Below are 24,890 nucleotides of genomic sequence, written 5' to 3' on the forward strand. Positions count from 1 at the left end.
ATTGGACACGGTTCGCGTATGTGCGAGCAAGGCAGCGGCCCGCTTACACCGATTCGCGCCCTCGCTAACCAAACCTTGACTCGCTCTCTTTTACTCGTCTTATCTTGCTATAAATACACCTGTCGTGCCTCATCCTCTTCTCTAATTTCTACAATATCCTCTCTTTCTCTCTATAGTTTGGAATATACACGTACATCTCTCGTTGATCGTTATTTTTCATCATTCCATATTCTATATTTGGTGAGAGGATATAGAGGGAGTCGTTGTGAAGAAGCTTTATAGTATATCGAACACTAATTATGAACGAGAGATATATATTGCAAGTATTAATATATAATTGGCAACTTAGTAAATGCAGTTTTAACGCTCTTAACTTCGCATTTTACGCGACTGAGCAGCCGAGAGAGCCGAGCCAGAACTCATGTATATTTATATCGAGGCTCGTGTGGATCTGCTAGCTTTATCTAGATATTATCGTGACACATCCATATTAAAAGTCAGGTCGTCTCTCAAGGGTCCCTTTCTTCGGGTGATTCGAAGAAAATCGAGAGGTGGAGCTATGTAGGTGCGATTTGTCCTCGGAGCAGCGACGATTCACGATGAGCCATTCTCTTTAACACCCTTAATTTTTCATTTCGTCGCCTTCGGGTCACGACCCTCCACGGTCAAATCTCATGTTTATTTAATGAGCTACCTATACGTACGAATGCACCGCGTCCACTTGCACCGAGAGCAGATTGCACGCCGGCACGTTCGCAAGGGTCCAACGCGCTTTCGGGGAGGGGGGTACGAGAGGTTCCCACATGTTCCCTCATATACCACTCCACTATCGGCAAACCAAGCGAAGATCGCGTTCTACACCTCGACGATTGTATTATAGGCTCCGTTAAATGACTCTTTTTTAATTCGCGTCCGGCTCCAAAAAATCCGAGACTCTCGAGGAAACGTTTAAGCGAACGAATCTCTCCCGTTGGAATTTTCCAACGTTCCCGCGATCCTGCGTCAACGCCCGCAACGAAGCTGCATGTGTGCGTCGGGCACACGCGCAATTCAACGAAACGTGTCTGATAGAATTTTTTATAATTACGCCGAGAGGGATCCAAGTGGCATGTGTATGGCAGTCGGGTGGACACGGATACTCGCGTATAGGCGTCCAACCCCCTAATTTAATCAGAACGCAACACCCCCCTAATTTCTGTAATTCTTCCATTCCTGCCAACTCCGGCATGAATAATACGATTTCGGACAGAGGAGAGCACTAATACCGGAATAATTATTTCTCCAAACGCCTCTGCTGCTCGCGTCTTTCTTTCGCACCCCACTGGCAAAATCGCGCACCGGGCCAATGACGATGATTCACGAAGAAAATCGGTGCGTTTGTCATTTGGCATCGAGATGTACACACGTACGTATTAGCAGAGTGGTCTGGTCGCGCGCGCGTCACATCTAGGCGTTTTGTATAGATATACCTAGCGTAGGTGTGTATACATGTAACTTATGTATATATATATATATATATACATACACACATGTGTGTGCGTGTGCCGTAGAGCAGAGAAGTTAGGATGTAGTCGAGCGAAGATCCATCCCCCACCAAGGCTCCGAAAGCAACCACCCCCTTACGAAGCACCCCCCTCGCAAAAGCTTGCCGGATCCCCACCAGACTATAATGAAAGATATTAACTACAATTTTATATCGAATTACCGCTGAAACACATTTGAAATTACTTGGGCGTAGCCGCGCTTGGCTAGGAAGGAGCGGAGTTGTCGACTGCTTGGATTGGCAGGCTACTTAGCCGTTGGTAGCAGGATTGGTCGGTATTAAAGAGCGGAGGGGATGTTTAAGGGCGTGCCGAGGTAGCGATATGGCCGCCCCGGGAGAGTGGAGGCGCCGTCGCTCGGATTGGATCCGATCGGCTCTGCCGGGTGACTGCCGAGTTCCCCGAGCGATTCCTGCAGAGTGGAGCCAGCGCCAGTCGAGCCAGTCGCCACTCGCCACTCGACAGTCACCAGTCGACTCGGTCGACGCACCGCAACACAGTGAACCACACTCGACCTCCTCCGATCCACGCGTTCTCTTCTGCATCTTCCACCGCACCTCCTGCCTCCTCTCTCATCCTCCGACCGTGCGCCGAGAGTTCTTTTTTGTGCCAGTTCTCCCGACAATCGCCACGCGACACGCCACGTCGTGCCACGAGTTTCCATCGAGACTGTGCGAGACCCCTGATAATTTTGTGATATCGGAGCAGTGATCCATAGCGCATCGATAAGGAAGTTCGGAGGAACCGGAGGAATGAGACATCGACCGCGGGCCTAGGATAGACACGCGAGGATAGCAGGCCGCGCGTGTCCGCTTGCGAGCGTAATTCGCGAAAAGTGAGAGGAGCCTTATATAAAATAATTCATAATCCGGCGAGAACTCAGACGCGCCGCGCCGCGCTGCGCCGCGGCTATAAGGGAGTAAAAAGGAAAGCGGAAATGGCCGATGGACGCGCTTCTGCTTTGCGCGGTAATTATGTTAAGTGGCCAATTAGTAATTAAGCAAGGAGCCGAGCCGAGTCGAGAGCGGCCTCTTAATTGCCACGAGAGAGAAAGAGAGAGTGCGCGTGTCTTTCGTCGAGTTGGAGCAGTAGCGAGACGCTGAAGGAAGTGCGCCAGCCCAACGATCTCTCCTTTTCTATCGGCTTGCTATATATATATATATATATATATATCGTTATATTTGATCTGTCGCACGCGAATTTTCGTTCGACCCATCGGGGCTTCGAGAGTGTCTTGGTTGGCAAATGAAGAAGGATCGTACGAGGATCATGAGGATTAAATGCTGAGACGAGGCGTCCTTCGGTCTTCCTGACCCCTCTCTTGCGTATATTTATATATACTGTTACACACGTACGGAGTGATAATTGTTGAAGAGGAAGGGGAGTTACGGACGAGTTCTCGGTGGATGCAGTGGATCGAGAAGACTCTCTTCGCCGAGGAGGCACCGCGAATTCTTGGCTCTCGAGGTGGGCATCGTCGTCAAGATTCTGTCCCCCAGGTATCGAACGAGTCCTGGGGTGGCGACAGAGGCCCCTGCAGGTGCCCATAGCCCTGCGGATCCAGTACCACCATCGTCATCCTCGTCCGTGATGACGGTCCACCATCATCAGAACCACCACGTGGCCGCGCTCAGTGGCGTAGCCGTTGCCGGTAACGGTCTTGACCTCAGTAGAATGTCGGGTCTGGAGGCTCATCGTCTGGAGAACCTCGTCCAGAGGAACGAGGTCGGCATGGAGCGCCTAACCAATGGCCTTGACTCCAGGAACAACAACCACAACGGCCTGGGTGCCGCCGCGGCCTCCAGAACCATTCAGCATAGATCCAAATTCATGATCAACGATATACTGGCTGGACCACCCAGTAAGAAACACTGTTCCGGACTCTCGAATCAGGAACATCCGGACAGTCCGCCGTCGACGCCGAAAGACTTGAGGGGCGGACGCGAACCCGACACGTCCGTCAGCAAGCTCGACGAGGACAGTGATGCCAGTGCTTCCATCGGTAAGCCAAACTTATTGCTACAGGTTTCATTTCAGTTCATAGATCTTTTCAGCGGGAAATAATAACTGATGTATATATAGACATAGACCACGTACTTCCGTTTGGAGATCTTCGCGGTTGTTTATGTCGACGAAGCCGAATGGATTTTCTCGAGCCCCCAGGCTATACACGAACCGTCCGTCGCTCTCATCGTCCCTCTCGTTTATTCCTTCGGCGCGACAGGATTGGTGTGTGCCGTTGATAGATTAAATGTTCGAATGGACCTCGAAGAGACTGAACGATTCCAAGTGGTCCCTGATCGGCTATCGACTGCGGACTCTCTCGTATACGCCTCAATTATCTCGTCCTTGTATTTGTTTCATTCATCCGATCTACCTGTGTTCGACGGACGGTTCAGTCCCTGCGGTACGGCGGCGCCAACCGGCAAATCGTGTCAGAGAAATAGCTCGGATAAGATTTTTAGGGAAGACGAATTTTTTGGAGCCTCCAGGCACGTCGTTCGTAACTAACTCGACTGTTACTCCCGTAACGCCATGTTCCTTTGGCACGTATAATTACGGACACTCTGTTTCTCGTTTCCTCTACTTTTTCCAGCTAATCCTGGTCGGATGATGGTCGAATGAACCATTAGTCGTCGGAATCCCTGTGATTTCGGTAGGGAACCCGCGCGTTTGATCATTCACCTCTTCGCCAGATTTCATTCACCGTTTCGCCCTATCAAAGCGCCTCATTTACACACACATATATATATATATATATTTAGTCACGAAAAACTCAACCGGTCACAGCTAGAAGCGTGGGCTGAGCGTTCTGACCGGCTTTGCTCGCGGTCGGCCTTGATAGTCCAAAAAAGATGCTTATTTGATATCAACAAGAAATCGGTATTTAAGGACCGGTACGAGAAGCCCCATCAACTCATAACCAGATATCATACAAGCACACACGTACACATACGTACTTGTAACATATTAAAGAGAGCAAGGTTTGCCAACGATGAATTTTTGCATTCTAGACTGGATAAATATGTTTACGCTCTATCCAATTGGAATGAAGCTGTTGCACAATAACATATATATATATAAATACAGGACGGCATGTATCGACGCTCGTAGCGAATAAAAGGGTATTTCTCGAAAGTGTGTGACATTGAAGTGGCGTTGATGGTTTTTTGAAGAAGCGAGATTGGAGCTCGCGTGCCGTTAAAGCGACAAGGCGGGATCGTCGGGCAAACGGTGCTTCTGAAAATCGCGAGAGTCACGTTACAGTAATCAATAACATGCGAGTCCTTGGCAGCTTGACACCTGCAGGAACAAGAAAAGCTGCTCGCGATAAACTCCCATTCGTTTAGCACCATTTCGACAAGGCACATTGTTCTGCCTTTTAATTGTCAATCCACACTATATATATATATAGCTGTGATGATAATAACGAGGAGAGAGGAGCTAGGAGGAAGAGGAAGTTGAAGAGGGAGAAGAAGCGGAGGCCCTCGTGTCAGTAGCTAATCGAGTCTACGTTATGCGGGAGCTTCGTGCTGTTGGATAAAGAATTAACGAGCGGCAATTAGGAGAAGCTACGGCGGCAAAGTTAATTGCAACCGAACACGCGCTCCCACCCGAGCATCTCATCGATCTCTCCCCCCTCCCATATATACATATATATGTGTATCTATAGATATTCGACCGATCGGTGCTTAATCCTTTTCGTATCGCTGTTCTATATATATATATATATATATACACAGTCCGTTCCAATGTTTTGCATACATCGATAGACCACTTTCCATATTCTCGTATATAATTCACGTTTCTTCGTCAGAAAATATTTCGCTGAAGAAATAATGCATGGGTTTTCTAGGAACCACGGCGTATTAGCAATAAAGCGAGCATTGTGCGCTTGGAAGGGTGAAATGTGTGCCGGGTAGTTTGATGCTCGTTCGAAAGTCCTTTGCCAGTGACTTTTGCAGGATATATCTTATTTAATCGGCGATCGAGCCGATGAAAAGCGTGAAACGGCCAAAGTTTCAGCGTGCAAATATCGTTTTCAGGCGCGTGTACGAGTCGCTTATAATCCTCTTAGAGACGAAAGGTGCATTGTAGTTGTCGGGAGCGGAGGGTCTTTGCCGGCAAAAAGGCCCCGGAAGCTCCTGCCAAGCAGTTTCACGCCCTGCATTCGAAAGAGGGACTGACTTTTCGCGAGACTAATCCGAGAACCGGAAATGATTGGCAACCGTTTAGATCTCGACGTGGATTAGGCTTTCTACAATAAGAATCGGAAAGGCTGCCGAGACGAAAGTGGAGCCGAAAACCTTTTTTCCACGTCTTTATGCGCGATTCCATACTGGTCTCTCGCTCTGCCTCGATTCAATATCGCTTTGACTCGACTTGCTTCGGCTCGCTTCGCTTTGCTATAGATACACATGCACATATATATATATATATATATACTATATACATTGGTTTGCCGCTGACAAACGAGAAACGCCTGTCGGTTGGTGCATGGCACTCACTTATTATTGCTCGACGACACGACACAATCCCAGCCAGGATTAATTCTCCGCTGCATATATACGGATGAGACCTTTAATAGTCCCGACGATCCCTCCGGAATTCGCCCTTTCAAACTCGACTGCGAATACATTTCAATTACGCGAGAACTTGTAGAATTATATTATACAATTTCTCGTGTACATATCACCAGAGGATTCGATAATCGAATAAAAGTTTTCTCAAATTTCCATATATATCAAATGATCGATTATAAACTTTGTGGATTTTTTGACTAATTGAACAAAGTGACTCGGGCGTTACTTTCCCAACCATTCTCTCTATCATAATGGTAAATCCATCCAGCTGTCGTTGGGATTCGTGCGCTTGGTCTTCAACGCGCAAATAACGAGATTCTCGATAGCAAAGCCACCTAACTACTCGCTCGAGCAGGCGTTGACTGTGCTGACCTCGGTTTACGCCACTCTTAAAATGGTGGTGCGCCCGCGACAGTCGTTAACGATGTAAGCGTCGCAACGACGACACTTGTCCCACTCGCACTCTTCTCTTCCTTCTCCTATATAGTATATACTATGCCTTCGCATCGCTGGAAACTCCACACGAGCCAATGATCCGAGGTGTACAAGGATCGACCGATCCAGAAAGAAACACCCTTCGATCGCTACATATATCTATACCTACAATAATAATAATAATAATTATCACGCGACAATTTTGACACTCTCCCACATGATTATTATTGCCCGCAATATATTTGACTCCTGCACACAGCCGAGAGAATATAATTAATCATGTTCGCCTAATCTCAGGATCATCCGGTATGCAAACATTGCGACTATATAAGCCGTACGTGCATCAAGTTAAACGTACCACGCGCAACTCGCGCTGATAAGATTTGTACTACAAACCACCGTAACTATTATGAACTGTCACCGTGTGCATATACGTACACGCGTTCCTATACACGTATGTACCATACACAGGCAGTCTAATAAAAATGCTCGTTTATTCTCGGACTGACTCGAGCGATTAATTACCATTAACCATGTGCAAGATTCAATTAGGATCAAGAGTCCTCTTATCGTTGGAGCTTTGAACGATAAGCCCATAGAGAGAATAAGTTAAAAGTTTGTGTGTATGTACTGCATATATGTAGCAGGATCGAACTATATACGTGTAATTATAAGAAGTCGAGGGGTGTGATCGATAAATCTGGTGGCATGGTTTTTCGGTGGTAGACCGAAATTTTCTCGCTAGCCTCGGGAGACGGTGCGAGGCTCAATTGGAACACGTGCAAGCACAATTAACACGCGAGTATTCAGTCACGGAACGTGCTCACCCCGCGGTAGAATGGCATGGATGCCAAACACGTGTAGCGTATATATATACCATGCTCGCTCTGCACTATGTAGGCACACACTGCTAGCAATGCAAGCAATTCCGTAGACTGGACATCCAGAACATTGCCGCTTGTGCATCGCTGCACCTCGACACCCTCCGCGACTTTCGCGTCGTTCCATCTATACACGGTTCACCACGACGAGCACAGTACTGGCGCACTACAACCCTCGCAGAGGCCACTTGATGGCGAGTGGCTAACACGAGTTTCGCGTGACTAGGATCGACCTTGCTGTCAGAACACTTTTGCCTCAGCTCCGAGCAATTTGCTTTCGTCTTTTCGTCTCTTTAATACTTATAGTTATATATAGGGGATCCACGACTAACCCCCTGTAACCTCTAAGTTAAGATTATTTTGTTAAATATCAACGTCTCTACCTATGTATGTAGTTTACGCTTGTTTACTCAGTGTTGGATTTGATCAAAGAAAATTATAGGGTGATACGTTTAAAAAGTCTCGATCGTACGCTCGGTCGAAGAAATTGATTTTACGAGGAGGTACTCGAGTATAATAAGTTTGAGAGGGATCGTTGTTTGTGTTAATGTCTGTTTTACGATGATTTCGTTGGAAAGAATTATATCGTCGTAGGGTCCCCTACTTGTGTACCTTGGAAGTCTTCACGCTACAAGCGCAGCACCCCTGTGAATATAGTAACTTAGGGATATTAGGGTGGGTATGTATGTATGTATTGGTAGGTAAATAGGCATTCATTGTTCTTGACTTCTTTCCCCTTGTCACCGCCCAGAACCCTATGCCAGAGCTATAAGACGTACAGTATTACCTAACTGGTACCCTCGTTTTTTCTTTCCTTTTCTTCGCAGAGAAAGAAAAGTTCAGTGTGACAACGACCCTCTCAAATACATTAACTGTTTTTCCTCGTAATCGAATAATTCATATTCCATCGATCCATTATTGTTTACTCCAATTCCTTCGGCTTTCTTTCAAACTTGTGCAGCTCACTCGACAGAAATGCCTGTAATATTATAAAGTAACAACAAAAACATTACACCGCGGCTTTGCATCATAGAGGCTGCAGTTACCGAGCGTGCATTTCTGTTGGCCGAGCGACGTCGCGGAATGCATCCGTGAAATTCGAGAAACGCGAATGTTATGCACCTCGCGAAACCCTAGGTTCGCATAATTTGATATGACAGTAACTCCCGATTGCATTTTTCCCTATAGAATTTCTCAGCTGCGACAGATCTCCGTACAAGTCGACACCTGACACCTCAATTTATTTTCTAGGCCGATCTTAAACTCGTATATATACTATATTATTAATAACGATATACCAATAGGTTGCCCTAGAATATTTTCTACGCGAGGGTTAATTTATTTTTTCGGCAAAAAGAAAAAAATAATCGTTCTAACAATAAATAAACCGCGATAACGATCAAAGCCTTCGATACATCTATATAGCAGTTTGTTCTCGTCAGTGGAAACAGTAGCTGCTGGATATATTGGAGGAGCAATAAAACATTGGAAGCCCGAACATTATATCCACGATGTTTTCTCCCCTTAAGGTGACACGAGTCGGTAACACAATACAGAGAAGGGTCAGATTCTGTCCCGTCGGGGTCCACCGCTTCTACACACTGCGAAGGCGTGTGCCGGGCTAAAAGAATCCTCGCAGCAAATATCCCATGATCCCCCAATTTATTTCCAAAGTAGCAACGGACCGTACGAAGAATTCCTCAGCATAAGCTTATCAATCACGCGAATTTTCATTATTCCTCCGATATCGCGATGCACCGTACAATCCTACACGGAAAAAGGCTAAAGACTGTGGAGTAAAATCGCGTAGACCGTTGAGGACGAAATAAAGCAATAGGCAAATAAAAGCTGAACGCTGGAATATACAATGCAGACCTTCCCTTTTGCTCTTGAGCAATTTCTGTTTGTTCCTCTCTTCTCGTTCTACCACTCCCATTCGCTCTCCCTCCACAATCTCTTCGCAGACCATAAAGTGCAAAGCTACGCTTTGCGAAAGTTTTATTATTCCCATTTTTATGATCCACGCGACTGAGACGCAGTCCCCTGACTCCTCCTGCATCACGCGCCAGTGCAATGTTTTCCACAGCATACTATGCCACTTCCCAGTTAGCGGGATAACAATGAAAATTGTCCACTTGGCAGAATAGCATTTTTAGCCTTGCAACAATACTCGATCTCTTCTATTCAACTCGATTCTCTTACATATATGTATATGTATATGCTGCTCCAATGTTCCAATTGATACATTTCTGCGGTTTTTCCATTTTGCCCCTAATTTTCTCCCACGTGTAGTGTCTTCGTCGTAGCACACGCCCCATTGTGGTATCTCTTAGGGTTTGCAGAGACTCGAAGAAATACTGTGACAAAGGCCACGACGACGAAGGAGCTACAGCCATTCTGTCACTAATTACACCGACGCATAATTGCTCGATAAACATCCTGTTAATCACACTTTTATACGCCATACATTGTCCCTGGCTGGCGGTTAGCACGCGAGCACCTCGTTTTCGCTCTCTCACGTCGCGTACCGCACGGGACAATTTTCTGTCCTTGGATTGTGTGTGTGTGTGTGTGTGTGCATGGCAATGCATGCTTCGAGCATCCGCTCTTCCGCCATCTTTCACTGACATCTGTCGTCCGGGTTAACTCCACTCTGAGATTCGTGAAACAGCTTCTAGTCGTTCTCGAGCCGACACTGCATAATCGAGAGAACTTGCATTGTCCTATTAGTAACAATAATAATATCATCCTCTCTCTCTCTCTCTCTCCAGTCCAACTTGATTTCCCGCAAAACTTATATAGCCAGCTCAACAACGTCCAACTATTCTCGCGTCCCTTCAAATGATTTTCCCGTATACATACGCCTGATAAATTCTATAAAAGCACTTTATAAACGTAACACGAGTTTTGCGGAGAAAAAGGTATATATATAGATAGTGTATGGTCTTGGAGTTTTATTAAATATTATGGCGCGTTGCTTTCCTGAAGTTTACGGTAGTGTATATATATAGTAGTGATTCGATTTTCAGAGAGGAAAGGTTAAAAAGGCGAGTGGTTGGGGAGGGAGAGGAAACTAAGCCAGAGGTCCAAAGAGGTGGTCTTAAATGCGAGTCACGATGGTACATCGTGGAAAACACTTTTCGGAAGCCGCTCGGGTTGATTCTCGTTCTGGCTTTACCCGACGGACCAAGAAGTCGCAAAAGGAGGAAAAAATCGAGAGTATAAAGGGGAGGTTGGGTGGTAGAGATAGCAAGTAAGATTCGCAGTTTCCCGTTTCACAAGCAGCACGCACTAGCTGCCAAGTACACGTATACACATGCGTAGGCTATATTCATAGATGGAAGACGTCGTGGGGTGGTGTACGTGCCGAGAGGAAGGAAGGAAAAAGCGTATCTGCCTGGGTGAACTGAACGGGGGTGCGCCACTGCGAAAATTGTATCAGTGGTGGTGTAGCTAGAAGCTTCGCGCATCTATATACGTATATACGTATAGGATCCCTGCTGCAGTTTTTGGTATTGGTAGTTCGTCCTCGAGTTACTCCAAAGCCGGTGGAAAAGTTCCACGAAACGTCTTGGAAGTGTCTCAAAAAGAGAATTCTCGTGGACGACGAAGGACGAAGTCGTGGAGAAATGGCTGCGGAGAAGAGCGAGGGAAAAGGAGAGAGTGGTGGTGGCTGCAACGAGCACAGCCGGTGCCTCTAAGTGTATCACATAGTAAATTTAGTTTTCCAACCTCCGTTTCCAACCCTCGCCCCGCCACGTTTCTCCGTTTTTCTTCGCAGAACTCTCTGGAGTCCCCGAAGCTTCTCTGCTATACGATACACTACACCAATTTGATGTATGAGATATTCCAGCTATTCCATGCAACGGAGTTTAAGAATTTCTATGCTCGCTCCATATTCGCCACTTTGCGAGAATTCAAACTTTTGCAGAGAATGGCAGAAAATATAGTTTGTACAAATGCGCAGTTCAGTCGGTTCCTTGTCTACCGCTTTCAAGGGGGCAGCTTCTGGATTTTTCGGTTGGAATTAATATATGTTATATACCGTTGCACGGTGGCTGTAAGGAGATTTATATACGCGGCTTCTTTTTCTATTTTCAAAGTTGCCAGTAGAATAGGGGAAGGGGGGTGGAATCGTAAGTTGTCTCGGAATAAAATACTTATTCCGGAGGGATTGGCAGCCATGTTTGAAATGGCGGCGGAGTCTGGACCGTTGGAGCGAATCTCGGCCGATCAAACGGGGGCTAAGAGCTACGCTTTCGCCCGGGTTAACTCAATCCCCGAGCTTTCTAGTAGCCGACGCCACCTCCACCTCCACCTCCACCTCCACCTCTACCTCCACATCCGCCCCCTGCACTCCCCACCACGACGCCAGCCAACACCGATAGCTACGATAACGCTAACTTGTACAAGTGTGTGCCTCGATCGACTCTCTCTCTCTCTCTCTCTCTCTGAATATATAGTAGCCTGTGCCCTGTAGTGGCAGCAGTAGCACACAGTGTCCCACCCCCAGATGTGAACCCACCAGGATAACCCACGACCGTTCCAATCGATGAACTAGCGACAACGGGCCTTTAGATACTTTTAGATGGCAAGGCCTTTGGGAATCCTTCGTTTTCTCCAACCCCCTGCCTCCTCCTCACTCTCTCTCTCTATCCATATCTACCCTAAGCTTCAACCCTTATAATTATATCTCGTCGCTCTCTCTCGCTCTCTCTCTCTCTCTCATTCGGTTAATCAATTACGAGTCATTCAACGGGATCTCCAAATTGTTCAAGTATTCGACGATGAGAAATATTTTCCAGATTTTGTATCGACGAATATTTCGAAAGGGGATGAAGAGTGTGTTTGGATAGGAGTGCGTCGATCGGTATATAAATAGTCGCTGGAGAGTTTATTGGTGCCGGTGGCATGGCAGTGGCGTGTATTGGGTGTAATCGGTTTCCTCGGGGAATCCCACCCCTCGCGACCGGTGGACGGGCGGCCTTGAGGGGATAATTTGCGGCATCTCAACGCGTCTGCGTGGACCAAACGCGCGGCCGCCAGCCAATCGGATCTTGGCTGCGCGCGGAGACTCCGAACAAAAGGATCTCTCCACGCAGATAGTTAGTTGACTCTGATTTGCTCTTGGTTCTGCTTTTGCATTTGCTTTTACTCTCACGTTTGCCTTGCCCTACTCCATTGCAGCGGCCAGCAGCTAGGGCTGTGTGCAGGAGCAAACGCGAGCCGAGCTTTCGATCGATCCCCCTCCCTCCTTTTCTCTTCATCCCCCAGCATGAAAACAAAAACCACCCCTTAAACTCGTTCGCTCCTGTGCACTCCTCTCACCCTCCGTACGCAGCAAACTCACCAATCCCGATGCTTCGCGATCATTAAGACCCCCAACGCCACTTTTAAGCGCTCACCTCTTCGCTTCCGCCAAGATTTATCGACCTCGATTATCCGTTCATACAAATTTTACGCTCCGATCTACTGTGCGATGACTCTTCAAATTATTCGTCTATCGCGTACATTATTATATATACATAACAAGTTTTACAGGCATAGGAATACTTGTAAAACTGTTGTAAAAGTAATTTAGTCTCGTGTACGATGTCATATATATATATATTTTTATAATTTGGAATATCCTTTGTGCTCTTTTCGTAGATGATAAGGAGAGTGACCATTCGAAGGAGATCGATAAAATAAAGGATATCGTCCCCTCGCCTAGCAAGAAACAACGAAAAGCTCGTACGGCGTTTACGGATCTTCAGCTTCAAACCCTCGAGAAGAGCTTCGAGAGACAAAAGTACCTTAGCGTACAAGACAGGATGGAGCTAGCAACGAAGCTCCAGTTGACTGACACGCAAGTCAAGACGTGGTACCAGAACAGAAGGTAAGCTGCAGTTAATTCACTTCTCAACATCTGTCCATAGCAGATAAATTTTAATAATTTTCTTTATTTTTCTTTTCCAACGAGTGGATAGATGCTATTGAGCCCAAGAACAAAAACCTATTCGAGAGTATTATTAATGGTCCCGCTATAGATTTTCTATTTTTACTGTAGCAATAATAACTAGTGGACCGTTAGGTAAAAAAACCAATTGAACCATTCTCATGAATTGATGGCTAGCGGATGTTTTTAATTTTCAAGCGCTGTATACTTGTATGTACGAGTTAAAGGTATCGGTATTTCAAAGATATTATACAGATATAAAGCGGAGGTAGGTTATACAACGAAGCTTAATTCTTCCCCATTGTGAAAAGGTGTGCGTCGATCGATCAGAAAACTTGAGCCGAATCATGGCGCGGCAGAGTTTTTTTTCTGACCGACGCGTGTCGAATCCCTAAATGGAAATTGCGGCGGACAACAAAGCAGTTGTTTACGTGCTTAAACGGACTCTCGACACACACTATATAGCCATTCTTCAAAGAGCGGACTGCCTTGTGTAATCGTTACATGGATGTTAAATATATTTGGGCAATCGTCGGTTAATTTAGGAAAATTTGTAGCTTCAAAATACTATACATATATATAAGACATGTATAGAAAAACATGCAGGATGGACAGACTAATTAGTCGTAGCGAAGCATTTGGGATTAGGGCTATCGGTTTCCATGCAAGTATATACATCGGCATCTTTTGAAGATTAAGGACAGAAGTTACAACGTCACTGAACTGGCGCCTCCTGGCATTTCGGCAGAGCCCTGAGATTCTCTTGGGATCGCAGGCATGGGAAACTTTAACGTAACCTTCATTTGGTTAGTGGCAAAGCGCACGGTGTCAGAGGATCTCGCGTACATAGCATCATCCCAGCGAGGAAAATTAAAATCGCACGGCTGAAATTGTCTCTCGTACAACCATTTGGACGCGCTCGGTTAAAGGCGAACGAGCTTGACGACGGATTGGAAAAACTAGAAATGCCATCCTTTCCACGCTTTGGCCGAAGCGAACTTTCTGGTTTTACCGGACTATGACCGTCATTCCGTAAGAAACTACTACTAGTATTAAGTACCGTTCCCTCATGTACGATCTACTCTATCCAGGCTTATTTCCCGCTATTTCGATCAACCATCTTGCACAAGTGATGATCTAATCTCATCCTTCGCCAATTCAACTGCTCCGATCCAATCAAGAAATTATTTTCGTAACACACTCGCCAGCGTCCGCAAGTCTATTAAGTCACTACAAATTAGACTCTTATGAAAATTGATCGCACATTCATTATGGCCTCTATCGACAAATCTAACGCCGTCTCTCTCTCTCCCTCTTTTTATATCTATCATATTTTAAAAGAATTGAATCGCTAATACGCAAATAATTATCATTGCATAAATAATTCAAGTTTTGCTCGAATTCGCTACGCTCTTGTAAATCATTATACACGCTGTCTTTCCCATGCAGTCAATTATCGAACCGATTAATTGACTCGACTGCATTTATCAAATTTCTTGAATCTAGGTTTCTACAATCGCCGCTTGTCAATCGAATCTCTATCAAAGTAAATCTAACGCAGGCAGAACTTTGAACGATGCGTAAATAAGGTATGAATTGAATTTTACAAAGAATACTTAATATATATAAAGCAGCTGAGCGTTGGTTTTTAAGGATTTCTTCGAAAGATAATTACGTTCGTTTCTCCAGCTTTCGTTTTTCGTCAGTCGTTGGGCCGTGAGCTGGCTAGGCGGTGATTAGCGCTCCTCCCACAAAATCGCTCGTGACTCGCGACTTCCAATGTGGGCGTTTGGTCGTTTAGGCGAGCGGCGATTGCGCACAAAGAAAAGACGAATCCTTAATGAGGAGAATACTGCTAGGATCTCGATATTCGACACAGCGGCACAAACTCACAGTCCCTATAGTCTCTCCACGCTCTCTGTCATTAGACTGTCAATTATCCAGAGTGTATTACAGAATGAAAGTATATAGATGAAAGACCTCGACTCCGTTAACCACTGTAGCCCGCAAAACACACACAACTGTTCAATATATACCTATATAAATCTCAAAACTAATTACCAAGCAAACTGTGCTGTGTAAAAAATTCCAAACCCTCGAATATCCTCTTATACACGAATTTTGCTGCTACGATTGAAATTCCGTCGAGCAACAGTATCACTGCTGAGTTATACCTATCAAAGAGTTATTGGATAGATGGAATGTATCAGCCGGATGGTTGTGGAGTATAGTCAGCGAAAAGCTGTGGATAATCAATTTTGGTTATACCGACGCCTCTCTGTAGCAGGGGTTAATTAGCCAAGCTTGAAAAGAACAAATTAGCGAGAAAGGCGCGTGTGCCGTGACGATTAGCGTGAACGTGGAAGAAGGTAAGAAAGAAAGTGAGGAAGAAACGGAGATGCCGACCGGTCCCCGTCCGCTCCGGTCCAGTCCGGCGATGCTTCGTATTCGCTCGCTCGCGCGCACGCAAAACCCCTCGGAAAATTAGTGACGCTCGTAAGAGTCTGTTCGGCTCTGGCTCGGCCGACTCGGCTCTTCTTAAGTGCCCGCTTAAAGTTTTGTTGCTTCGCGCCACTTGGAGTGACTCGACAGCTTCTCGCGGAGTCGCCGTGCGGACGCCCGGACACACCTCGGGCGCCACTTTGTCCAACCACTTGTCATCCTTCTCCAAAAACCCCGAAAATCCATCTTCCCTTTTCCTCGCCCTTATCTCCGCCCAGCCTATATTGCTCATTTGTGCTTCGGCTTTTAATTAATATTCTACAAATAGTTCGTTAACCTTCTTGGGCTCCATATCGTTCCGCATCTCGTTTCCTGCGCAAGTATAGTTTTATAGATCGATATGTATATGTAGCGAGTTGTAATAATTTGGAGCATTGCAAGTTTTCTACTATATAATTCGATCGTTTAGCTCGTTGCGTTTTAATGCTCGTGACTAAACGTCTCTATACTTATCGGCTAATTACCAACACGTTCGCACATAAGCGAAACATAGTTTCTACATTGGCTAGACTGCGCTGCAGCAGTATGCATGCCTACTCGCGCGAGATTATGCCAGGTGAGCGAGCGCGTTTCTGTCTTCGGCATACCGGTATACTTGGGCGTCCGGAAAGGCACGCTGCAATGCATCGAGCTATGCCAAGCAGACTTGGCCATTTATGTAATGCTTCGCGCGCTCTCATCTTATACGATTTATGCATTCGAACTCATTACGCATTTACCCGAATCCAAGAAATTTATCGCAAAAGCATCGTTCCGTGTATAGGAAATAATTTTCCAACGGGATATTCAACAAATGCAATTAATTAAATTTCTTTTTGCATCTGGCAAGCCGAACTTCTTATCGAACGCCGCGCTTTTTAGCCTCACCTTGAAACTCAAAGTCATCGAAAGGGAGGAAAAGTTTTTCAGCGAGCATTTTCGAGAATATATCCCACAGAGGGTTGATCCTTCGATAAGCTACCGTCTAATCTCATAGTTACGAGTCACGTCCTGGTTTCATAGTAGGACCGAGACTAACGCGGAAGATAGGCAATTCCTACGAAACGCGTTGCAACTGTATATCTATACGCAAAAACCTCCAACAGTTTTGCCACCTTACTTTCCTCAGTCTCCAATTAGAATCTCCACCCAAAAGAAACTCGAGTTTCCTCCCGAATACTCTACGAACGCTTTAGAGTACTTTTCGTGAAAGTGAGGACATTTTGTACGGAGGATGTAGGCGTATTAATTTACGCGTTAGGAAGTTTAGTGGCGAGTAATGCGAGTCGCGACATTTTTTGATACATCGGTATCGTGAGAATCTGGTCCCCGTTGTTGCTGTTGAGGCTTCTTCGTTGGCCGGAAGAATATGCGAACTTCCCACGGCGTTGGTAACTGCCTTATAACGGGTCGCCTTAATATACTGTGCACATTATAAGAGAGTAGAAAGAGAGAGAGAGAGAGAGAGAAAAAAAACATCCGATTCGTCGCATTGTCGAGTATGCACCTACTCCCCCCCCCCCCCCTCCCCCTCCTAGAGTATTACCAACGTTATAGCTATACATATATATATAACATATATCTCCACAAGTACTGCTTTCACGCGAGGTCAATGGAATTTCACGAGTAACCGAGAGAAAAAAAGCAGGCTAATCGGATGGGCCGCGACAATAGCTATTTGGACCCACCCACGCCCGCCCACTGGTACACTTGCCCCGCTACCGATTCGCATGTGCACATAATAATCTTCCGATTACACCTATCGTCGAAGCTTGCGAACATCAAACGCGGCAGATCGATCGTGGGAAAAAACTTGATCTTGTTCACGTATATATATAGTAGAACTTATAAGAGATATTTATAGAGGAGCCGCTCCTTAATTCGTATAGCAACAATTAACACAAATATATATACCTACACTTATCGCTAACTCGATCAAGCTCGGTTTATCAAGCACAGGTTCAATGTTGCTAATTATTTCTCTCAAGCTTCTCCCTATGTATTTGTTGCATGATTATATGGACAGTCGTGCGAATAATCATGATGGAGTAGGATTGAGATAAAAGCGCGAAATTGTTAATATACCTTTGCAATCGTTCTCTCGTATCGCATCATTGGTAATGAGCAATGTAATCGCAATGTCATCTGTTTATAGCTATTAGTTATATTCCATGGAACACCCTTGGGTGGAAAGAGAATCGTGTGTTGGGTTTATGTAATTGTCGCCACAAATGTATGTACTATAATGGTACATGTGTTCATATATGTATATGTATATGGTTTTTGTGTAAGCCCGTCTTTATAATGTGTAGGGGCGAACCACGTGGGACACGTAGTTAGTTATTGGCTGTGTCGTATATGCCAAGCCAACCCATCTATCCATCCTGCGAACATGTGTCTCGTAGCCATCGAGGCAAATAATAATTTGAAAATATGTCGCCCCTCTTTTACCGCCGTTATACTATTATATTATTATCATTACGAACCGACCTGACCGTCCTCGCTGCATTTCTGTCACACGGGCTCGTAACCGCAAACCTACAACCTAGACCCACTGATATTATAAATGCATTAACTCTCCCTTTTTTCATACATTCTATCCATTACTTACCTCTAATTTATCGTTTTCTTTCTTTCCTTTTATCTAGATATTCTTAAGAGAACACCCAAGATGCTATCGCTACTAATGGGATTGCAATTGAATTCTGAATTTTCAATAAAGAACACTATGCTCGGACTTTATTCGAAAACAGTTTTATCGTATAGGGATATTTTTTCTAGTTGCTCTATTTTAGTAAAAAAAAAAAAAAAAACGAGAGACCTTTATCCACTTTCATTCTGGACAGGAGTAAAGTTCGAGCGGAGTCGTTGTATTTGTATAGGGTCGATCATTTTGACAAATTTTATTTCTCTTTTTGACGTAGACGATGAAATAGCGGGCCTCTCTCCTCTAAAGGGAAAGTAGACGATCATTATAGATGAAGTATGACTCTTTGCGTTTTCTCCGCTACCCCTCCGATGCCTTCTCAATTTTGTAAGCCAGGGTAAGAAGTCGTTCCCTGTTTATTTTATTGTAGCAAGATTTCTCATCTTCTTTATACCCGTGCAATAAATCAATGATTACCCTTCTTGCTCCTTCTTCGCACACCCCTTAGCCCTTCCATGCCGGGGCCACTGTTGTCTGACGCTCCGTGTGCCTCGCGACTCGACTTTTGGGAGCACAAAGAAGCCAAACACGGCAATTAAGGGTGTTTTAGAGTGGCTGCACTCGAAATGACCGAGCACCGTGCCTTACAGAATATGCTTTTTGGGTGGGGGTATCAAAGAGCATTACTCATCGCATAATCGCTCGAGCTCTCTTGCTCCGACAAATCTCTCTCTCTCTCTCTCTCTCTCGCTCGTAGCTCCCCCCCCCCTCACCTCTATTCTGCATGTCGACGGAAAAATGAGAAATGATCGCAACTCGATTCAACGTGCCTGTTTAAAATTCATGAACGATTTTACTGCTCTGCCTCCCCTAACGCGGACGTCACAAAAGGCCGAACGGGCCATATCGAGAGAGTGGCCCACATTTTCGATGAGTCGCGGATGCGTAGATAGCAAGCCTCGGCCTACCTACAACAGAGCAGCGGGCTAAAGAGGAAGGGGTGCTACGCTATACCCCAACGAAATATATTAATTGTCGAATTTTCCGTGCGAACTGCATATCCGTTAGAATCGCTTTGTCCCTTGCCAGCCTCGGATCTCTAGATTATTAATTATCCTGACAACGAATACACCCCCCTCCCTCTCTTTCTCATTTTTCCACCCTGTAAAGTCCCTACTACTCTTTTTCTTTTTTTTTATATAATTCTACCATTCTATTTTATTTATCTCACCGCACCCTGCGCTCAGCTATTCGGCCACGACTAGTAAACATCCACGTGTACATTAATTATACTTTTGATATAATATAATCCTTCGCGTAAAACAATCTTCCGTTTTTGTTTCATTTGAAATTTATCGTCGGTCCTTGCAACGAGCGATGATTTCATCCAGTTAATTTTCCTATATCAATGGTTTTACCGAATAATTAATCGAACGAACGTTGACGAACATTTATCACTGGCGCACGGTTTTTTTTTATCCAAACAGAGATTTCCACTAGTGTATCAATGAAAGTCATAGCTAGGTAATTAAAAGTATAATACGATGTCTCAAAATTATAGAGCATTAATCATTTGAAATAGAAAAGTCATTAATCTTCATCGAGATGAAATGATTTAGAAAGTACGTTTACCATCGAACGCCATATAAGATATTACGTTGGCAGCTGTAGAGCGGAACGGGTTGGTTATTTTAAAGTACGAGTCTTACCTTGACGGTTAATCGAGTTTATCGTGGAAGGTGGTTTATGATATCGATTAAAAACTGAATCGATACGGATGTGGCATTAAATCCTCTATAGAAAACAGTGTCGGGGCGTAGAGGATAAACACAGCTAGAAAATATCGTGCATTTCTTGCCCAGGACATTCGCTCGGTATAGTTATTACCAGGGGAGGTAGTTCTAATATATCTCTCACTCACACGTCCAGGGGTGCTTTTAGACTCGCAGGTGCGCAATCTGTGTGCGTGGCATGATACGCGATGATTAGGCAGTGAACTCCACGGGCTATTTGTTAGTATAATAAGGGCCGCAGTGTGGCCAACCTAACCACTTGGCGGCACGCCACTCCGTTTTAGCGTAATTGTCCCAGATCGGGATTTACATAGACGGATGGTGAAGGGCGATGGAGTGGAAGGTGGGGGGAGATGTAACGCGCGCGAGAGAGAGAGAGAGAGAGAGGATCGTGGAGAAATGGCGCGATGGCTCTAGGCACCGGCACGGCGCGGCGTTCCAATCGACATTTATACCGTCGAATTACACTCTGCATCACAACTGCTGTTGCGATTAACGATCCAACACTTCTGTATAAAGCGTTTCCCATTCTCGCGCGATTCACTCGAACCACCAAATTTACCATCATTCGCGCGTCTCCCGTATAATTAGATCGTGTCGACGTTACATAATAAAATATAGCATGTGTACAGACGCTATAGTGCACGTATGTAGAGTCCAACTGACGAGAGATGAAATTTTGTGGTTTCAGAACGAAATGGAAGAGACAGACGATCGTGGGCATCGAGATGATGGCAGAGAACTCTTACGGTTCGATGGCTGTTGCAGCGTTTCATCGATTGTACAATTCCGGTGCGACGCATCCACCCTCGATGACGCAGACTGCTCTGGCCGGATCCGGTTTCTGGGGTTATCCGGGCACACACGCAGTACCGCCGAACAATCTATTCTACCAGCAAGCGTCGGTTACTCTCCAAAGGCCATTGCCTTACAAAATTTATCCACCGGCAATGATCCTGGCGAGCCCCAGTTCTCAACTAGCCTCCCTGGCGGCCAGCTCCAGCCTCTCGTCCCTCAGCAGCTACTACAGGGAGAGTCCCGAGGTGGTCGATGGCAGAGAAAGGGAGAACCGAGAGCCGAGAGACAGCATGAGAAGGGACAGGAGCAAAAGTCGCGAGAGATCGCCTCTCAGAAGGGCGGATTCGCCCCAGAGCATAAGGGCCGCCAGTGACGACGAGAGCATACACGATATTTAGGATATTAATTGCGACGATTGGAACATTATTGTGAAATAAGCCGCGTGCATCGCAGTCACCAACCACGGCGAGAGATACGACAGCGTACGATATGCTTGTCGTGTCTTATGCGAAACTCCAGTCGATGGACAGTCCCTCAGTCATGCATATACAATTGTAATCGAAGAAATAGGAAGATGTGTACCGGCGAGCCGTGGTTAAGGGTCGAGACAATTTTCAAGTATACCGCAACGAAATATTACGTTGAAATAATGTCCTGATGAATCTTAATGGGTTTGCAGCTTGTAAAACTGTGTAGTGTTGCGACTGCCCTATTATAGTGTAGCAGAGAGTAACTGCGAACTGGACTGAGAAAGAAAAACATGGCACACACACACACACGTGCGCGCGCGCGCGCGCGCGTCAGGACTGCTATGGCCATGTAACGCCACAAAAGACTTTGTTTACCTTGGTCAATGTATTTTTTAAGCTGGAAGAGGAAATGACGTAGCATTTCGCGTATCCGGGGCTGTCCTAAACGATTGCTCGGGAAATGTAGCGTGCTGCGCTTACGTAGCACCGTGATTAAACTGTTGCGGAGATGATTTGCCAAGCTTTGTGTTGATATTTGAGAAACGCGAGAAGGACTCGTTTCGCCCGTGCATAATACACATTAGGTGGACGGTTCGGACGGTGAAATTGTGAGTCCGGGAGAATAGTGCGAGTGATACGATATGACGACGACGCCGGAGAAGCGACGAGTGCTGGATTATGGGGAATGATCTACAATTAATATGGCATTAGAGCAGGTCCGAGATGAAAGGGGGAAAGAAATCTGAAATAACGTGAAATTACACGGGATTTCTGGACAAAAACTAAGGGAGGGGTAGACCCCGAGGGATTTCGACTATTCAAATAACTACCGTGCTGCTGGAAGCTCTGCTCTATTCCAACGAACGAAACCTGCACTTTGCTCCTCCAGTCGCTTTGGGGACGGAGAAATTGCCCGTTCTTTATAATAATATTGGAGGGACTCGAAATTCGACCGCAGTGACACGAGTTTAAATTTCTTCGAGGAATGAACGAATTTCTCTATATAGTTTTTAGACCAATCGATACTCGGTCTCTGTCGGGCAAGATTCTTCGCCAGATTCCAATTAACGATAATCGCCTTGGCATCTCGGAGCGGGACGAAGCATAATTCATAATTTACAAATGAGAAAAAAGCGTATTATAACAAATATTTAAGGGAAAAAGATTTGCTGATAATTCCGTGACGACGTTGAGGAGAAAATATGTGGAAGATCGATTCGCGTAATGGTTGGAAAGATAGCGTTGGCAGTGTGTCATGTGTTTCGTCGAGTAATTGGGAAAGCGATGTTATTATTATCGATATCATATGTTAAATTGTATATGAATCGTAAATGTGAAATTATAGCTGAGAATCTAATGGTCGTTACGAACATGTAAAAAGACGGGAATGCTTTCCTACGCGCGATAGACTAATTAAATGTGTGAGAAGTCTCGCGTGATGTTGCATTAGGATTCGCGTATGGAAAATTGCGGCTTTAATTCATACTAGAATTTTATGTTACTATTCGTAATTGTAAATAGACTTTCGATGCGATCCACGAAACTACTCGAGTCGCGTGCGTGGATTTTAATTTGGGATTGTAAATATTACGAGCAAGGATATTGCGTAAGTCGATAGAGGAATTAACATATGCAAGAAGCGAAAAAGAAAAAGCGTGATTCTTGTAATAGGTATATATATATATAATAAGTCGAAGCCAACCAAGATACAAAATATTTCAAAGTATTTTTCAGATTACATTATACATGTATATGTAGAAGCGTGGCGAGCGGGTTTCTGAAAGATCGAAGAGGGTTATGTGCTAGCTGTTAAGGGGAAAAAAATCTTTCTGTTATTTTCAACTACATCCATCGTAAAAAAGGCAATTCTACTTCGGACGGAGCTAGAGTAGCAAAGTAGCGGCCGGTGTAAATGGCTTCGATCTTACAGATACCGAGTACGAGGCTCGATGGAGAAATACCAGTATTATGAATGTATAAAATTAGGCTTAACGCTAATATAGTATATCGAATGAGAGGGTTAGAAGAGAACGTGGACGTCGTTCTAAAATGGGAGATAAGATCGAAGCTGTAGTGTCGTCGAATTTACGTCAACTGTCGCAGCAAGGAGTATATATATATATATATATATATATAAATATATAAATTATGCTTTGTAAAATAATATCTGTATAGCGAAAATTATTATATGGAAAATATATTATACTAAATTTATGTCAGGCGTTTTTCTGTTATTTGCGAATGTGGCCCAAAAATAATGCAACAATACAAAAATATTATAACGAGGAGAGAGAGAGAGAGAGAGAGAGAGAAAGAGAAACGGTAAGTCGATCGAACGAGAAGTACACGAGCGTATATATAGCGAATGATCGAATAACGGTAATTCACAGGAATAAGTGGTTACAGGGTTGCTGATTGTTTGCCGGTTGTTAAAAGTCGAAGCCGTCCATCGGTCGTCGTTTAACCGCCGGCAGCTCTCCGCGTTTAACAATCGATCCAGGCTCTCGTGCATTATGCACGCAGAGCAGATTGACGTTTACACGAGAACCGTAAGCCTCTTCGGGGCCGGTTTTCACGCGATCGCCGTACAATACATTTTAGATAGGCTTTGTACGATCGTTCGGATCACGACGGAAACTTAATCGTATTTGTCGGTTTCCATGATTAAAGCAAGGAATATCTCAGATTTCAACCTGCCATGTCGACCAATTCTTATTATCGTATAATTAAAATCTTGAAAGAAACAGAACTCGCTACAATTGCGCTCGGTAAGATTCAAAGAAATTCTATATACGTATAGGTATATATTCATTAAATTCGGATTTGCGGTGTACGTACATGTGTATACACGCTATACTTGACAGCAATAGTAGTAGTATACACACATAGCGAGTGGTGAAAAGGAAAAATCTATATAGGTTCGCGATAGAAATCTCGAGCACGAGAGCCATTCCAGCTTTGGCCAATAAACGTCTCGGTTGTATGAATTGTTTCCAAGAAATTTCGTGTAAGTTGTCCCCGTACGAAAGCCGTGAACCCTGTAGCTTCGCTGAACATAGTTAAACGTGAACTGGAAACCGTGACAGTGCGCTGTCCGGGCTTTAATCGCGTTTGGTTATTTCCGCCGTGGGTAGCCAACGCTGCAATTATGAGCGCGCTCGCTCCGACATAAGGGTTTATTTTATTCCTATTAGGGTAAAACGGGTAGCACACCGCACCGCACTAAGCGCGTCTATGCACATGAACGCCGACACGCACGCACACCAGAGTCCTCTCTCCCTCTCTCCCCTTTCCTCCTTCATCCCCAATTACGTGAAATTAAT

At 45.1% G+C, this 24,890-nt stretch overlaps 1 protein-coding gene across 1 annotated transcript; it reads left to right on the plus strand.

The window, feature by feature from the left end:
* The first annotated feature begins 1,941 nt into the window (after positions 1-1,941).
* On the plus strand, positions 1,942-23,755 carry LOC136780396 (barH-like 1 homeobox protein). The gene is made up of 3 exons (XM_066738717.1): positions 1,942-3,543; positions 13,090-13,318; positions 20,991-23,755. Exons 1-3 carry the CDS (start codon positions 3,132-3,134, stop codon positions 21,493-21,495), a joined length of 1,146 nt encoding a protein of 381 aa, XP_066594814.1. The 5' UTR covers positions 1,942-3,131; the 3' UTR covers positions 21,496-23,755.
* The last annotated feature ends 1,135 nt before the right edge of the window (positions 23,756-24,890 follow it).

Source organism: Prorops nasuta, unplaced genomic scaffold, assembly GCF_024137725.1.
Source record: "Prorops nasuta isolate Cenicafe-Biocafe unplaced genomic scaffold, Cenicafe_Pnas_1.2 PNAS00019, whole genome shotgun sequence".
Classification (NCBI taxonomy): Eukaryota; Metazoa; Arthropoda; class Insecta; order Hymenoptera; family Bethylidae; genus Prorops; species Prorops nasuta.

What these genes read in the sequence shown, in the direction of transcription:
- LOC136780396 (XM_066738717.1), top strand. Translation starts at nt 3,132, where the DNA reads ATGACGGTCCACCATCATCAGAACCACCACGTGGCCGCGCTCAGTGGC. An exon ending in TGATGCCAGTGCTTCCATCG is followed by an intron (nt 3,544 to 13,089) that starts GTAAGCCAAACT and finishes CTCTTTTCGTAG; the next exon opens with ATGATAAGGAGAGTGACCAT. An exon ending in ACGTGGTACCAGAACAGAAG is followed by an intron (nt 13,319 to 20,990) that starts GTAAGCTGCAGT and finishes TTGTGGTTTCAG; the next exon opens with AACGAAATGGAAGAGACAGA.